Source organism: Neophocaena asiaeorientalis, unplaced genomic scaffold, assembly GCF_003031525.2.
Source record: "Neophocaena asiaeorientalis asiaeorientalis breed wild unplaced genomic scaffold, Neophocaena_asiaeorientalis_V1.1 scaffold568, whole genome shotgun sequence".
Taxonomy (NCBI): Eukaryota; Metazoa; Chordata; class Mammalia; order Artiodactyla; family Phocoenidae; genus Neophocaena; species Neophocaena asiaeorientalis.
This window is the reverse complement of record NW_020173954.1, coordinates 110,333-114,406: the sequence shown is the minus strand read 5'-3', so window position 1 is coordinate 114,406 and position 4,074 is coordinate 110,333. Positions and strand designations below refer to the sequence as shown.

The 4,074-nt window shown below is 48.4% G+C and overlaps 1 protein-coding gene across 1 annotated transcript; it reads left to right on the top strand.

The window, feature by feature from the left end:
• Positions 1 to 363: 363 nt before the first annotated feature.
• On the top strand, positions 364 to 3,057 carry LOC112404805 (actin-like protein 7A). Its single transcript, XM_024752915.1, is given in 3 exon segments — positions 364 to 541; positions 1,695 to 1,868; positions 1,871 to 3,057. Coding segments are annotated over 3 exon segments (1,539 nt in total).
• Positions 3,058 to 4,074: the final 1,017 nt, after the last annotated feature.

The following is a 4,074-nucleotide window of genomic DNA, read 5'->3' as shown; positions in this document are numbered from 1 at the left end:
CTAAACTAAATACACCTTTGGTTGTCATACAAGTTCTCTTGAAATAAAGTCAGACAATCCAAGTTGGCCGTGCAAACCCCTGAAAAGCAGAGGTAAGTTAGCTATTTCTCAGGCAGCCAGGCATAGAGAAAAGTACTTTCCTATTCTTCTTTCAAAGTTCAATACCATCTCCTCCTCTACCCATTGAACCAAGAAGCTGCCCCTATCACATAGTCACAAGGCTCATGAAACTAGACTTGGTCCTTTTCTTCTCTCATACCCCAAAAGGAGTAAAGAGCATCCCCAGTAACTTCCTTAAAGGAGAAAGCCCACCATTGTAGTGACTGCCTCCTTATTAAGAGCACGGTGCTGCATAACATAAGGATGGATCCTGGGCGCCTTGAGAGCAGCGGGTGTCAGCACCAACAGGCCCAGCTTCAGCGATGGCATGTGATACAGTGGCCAAGCAGCCTCAGAGACACATGTTGGGTCCCATCAAGGGACACCCCTGGGAAGAAGTCGCAGTCAGCAGAACTTGGCACTGCTGGCTGGATATCCTTGGGTGGGCTATGTACCCAAGAGCCTCAGTGTTCTCATCAGTGGGACTGTAGGGTCTAATTTCATTGTCAACCCAATGACCTGGACAAAGGAGGAGTATGTGTGCACATATGTGTCCAAAAATAATTCCTCTGCAGGTTGCCCTAAGAAATAGGTGGGACAGAAGTGCTTGGCACGGTCACCATAGCATCCATTGGTCCTGCTAAAATCTAAATCAAATGGTGTCAACTCTCTGCTCAAAATTCTCTAGTGCTTTCTGACTTCACACAGAGTTAGAGCCAAAGTCCTAGCAATGGCCTATGAGACCTAACGTGAGCTGCTCTCCCTCCCCCACCCCTTCTCCCGTCTCTACTTTTCCTTGCTGTCTCCACTGCAGCCACACTGGTCTTCTTAGAATCCTCTAACTTGGGAATAGGCAAACTTTTTCTGCAAAGGGCCAGATAGTCGATACTCATTTTCAGCTTTGCAGGCCATACAGTACTTATTGCAATGACTCAACTCTGATGTTGTAGCACAACAGCAGACATAGACAACATGTAAACGAATGAGCGTGGCTGTGATCCAATAAAACGTTATTTAGAAAAACAGGCTGCAGGCCTGAGTTTACAGACCCTGCTCTAACCCACAGTCGTCTGCACCTGCTGCTCCCCGATATACACGTGGCACTCTCCCTCACTTCCTTCAGGTCCTCACTCAAGTGTCACTGTCTCAGGGAGAAAACTACATGGCACATTAACACAGCCACCCTCTCCCCAGCCTTCCTTGCTTTGCTTTTCTCTTTTGCCATTAACATCTTCTAACATATATTTATTTTGGTTATTGTCTGCCTCTCCCCAACCCCCACTGATTAGAATGTAAACTCTACAAGGGCAGAGATTTTTGTCTTTTTTTTTTCACTGCTGCCTGCCTTGCACATAGTAAGCACTCAATGAATATTAATTGATTGGATAAACCAGGTTTACTACAAAATTTAGTAAAAAGTAAGTCCCTTCAGAAACACTATTTCAAATCTACCCTAACACAGGAGTTATGTTCCCACACAAACCCACACAAAGGTTCCCAGTATCTAGAAAGCCCTGGGACACTGGATTATGTCATAATCAGTGGTGTCATCACTGGGGAAATTCTCAGGTTGCCCTCTGACTTAAGCCTTTCAGGCCTTGAGGCCAGTGGGATTGAGGAACTTTCTGAGAGCAAAACAGCTCTTGAGAGCGTGTGGGCTCCACAGGCGGCAATCATAGGGGATTGGCCTTCTGAGAGAACGGGTGAACAGGACTCCCTGCAGACACAGGTCCTCCAGACTGCCTCGTTAAAGGACGGCCCAGCGAAGCAGGAGTGTGGGTTCGCCGCAACCGTTCAGAGCCAGAAGAACCTACAAAATCACCTGTGGTCAATAAGAAGCCCAAGCTAGAGTTGACCAAAGCAGTGGTCGTGGACCTTGGCACGGGCTACTGTAAATGTGGCTTTGCCGGGCTGCCAAAGCCCACCCACATGATCTCACCCACAGTGGGCAAACCCTACATGGAGACGGCCAAAACTGGGGACAGTCACAAGGAGACATTTGTGTGGCACGAGCTTATCAACCCAGAAGTTTGTCTCAAGCTAATTAATCTTCTGCGACATGGCATCATCATGGACTGGGGTACAGTGCAGGCTATCTGGGAATATCTTTTCCATCAAGAGATGAAGATTGCCCCAGAGGAGCACGCCACCTTGGTTTCAGACCCACCCCTGAGCCCACACACAAATAGACAGAAGTATGCTGAAATGCTGTTTGAGACCTTCAAAACTCCCGCAATGCATATCGCCTACCAGTCCCGCCTGTCCATGTACTCCTATGGAAGGACCTCCGGCCTGGTTGTGGAGGTCGGCCACGGTGTGTCCTATGTAGTTCCCATCTACGAGGGCTATCCTTTGCCCAGCATCACTGGACGGCTGGACTATGCGGGTTCTGACCTGACGACCTACTTGATGGGCCTGATGAACAATTCAGAGAAACACTTCACTGAGGACCAGCTGGGCATTGTGGAGGACATCAAGAAGAAATGCTGCTTTGTGGCCCTGGACCCCACTGAAGAGAAGAAAGTCCCAGCTACTGAGCATACGATCCAGTACACCCTGCCGGATGGGCAGGAGATATACCTGTGCCAGGAAAGGTTCCTCTGCTCAGAAATGTTCTTCAAGCCTTCTCTGATCAAGTCCATGCAGCTGGGCCTCCACACCCAGACAGTGTCCTGCCTTAACAAGTGTGACATCACCCTCAAATGAGACCTCATGGGGTATATCCTACTCTGTGGGGGGAGCACCATGCTCAGCGGTTTCCCTAACCATCGGCAGAAGGAGCTGAGAAGCATGTGTCCTAATGACACCCCCCAGGTAAACATGTTGCCCGAAAGAGACACTGCAGTGTGGATGGGTGGCTCCCTCCTAGCATCGCTTCAGGGCTTCCAACCACTGTGGGTCCACCGCTTTGAGTACGAGGAGCACGGGCCTTTCTTCCTCTACAGAAGGTGCTTCTGAACTCCGATGAAGCGTGGTTGCTGTGGTGGCCATGCGTCAGCTTTGCTGGGTGAGCACCCATCCCATACATAGGGAGCTGAGCCAGCCAGCTCACTCCCGCAGTATTAGACAATCCTTGCGTTTCCCTCCACAGTGTATTTCTCTATTTCCTCACGCAATGAGAACTTCATACATGCAGCATCTGCCTTAAAATGTCCATTTGCCAAAACAACAGTAGGGGCTGGGTGAAGGAGAGGGGTAGTGCGGGGCGTGGGGTGGGGGGAGAAGGGGGGAGTGATTATGGACCAAAAAGACGTAGCTTATAGTTTAATTGCTTAAGTATTTGGGGGAGAAACTACCTCTAAAATTATTCTGTCCCTTATTTTGTATATTCCCCACTTTAGGTACTACAGTATTGTTAAACTCTGCTTGGAAGGGGGAGTGTGATAAAGATAGATTAGATAGATAGAGCAAATGCTGTTGTGGCCTATAAGAAGATCCCTTTCAATAAACACCAACAGGAAGTATGCTGTAATGGTTCAGTCACCCGCAAAGCATCAGAGTGCATTTCACACTTGATCAGTGATTCTGAAGGCTTGGAAAGAGCTGATGAAGATGTCTGACGCCTGCTTTAACTGTACTTTCTTTTAGTTCCAGTAGTCATTTATGTCTCGATACCAGTTCTTACCAAGCCATCATGGTGACTGGCTGCTGAAGCCTGGTGTATTATGAGCAAGATATGTGTATCTTAAGGGAAAAACTCTTCAGGGAATAGGTGCTATATAGATTTCCCCCTTTAAAAAATTGGGGGCAGATTTGTCTTGGGTTATCAGCACTAAGGTCATGAGGATGCAACCCACAGCCATTCTCCAGACACTTCAAGCAGCAGATGCTCCTCTTCAACCAGACTGGATTCTCCATCAACCTGCAGGGTATACAACTGGAGTCTGGAATGGGTGCGGGATAAAGGCTGCCAGTTCTGCAGTGTGGGTTTGTGGGAGGCTGGTCCATGCTGGTCATTCTAACCCAACTAAGGAA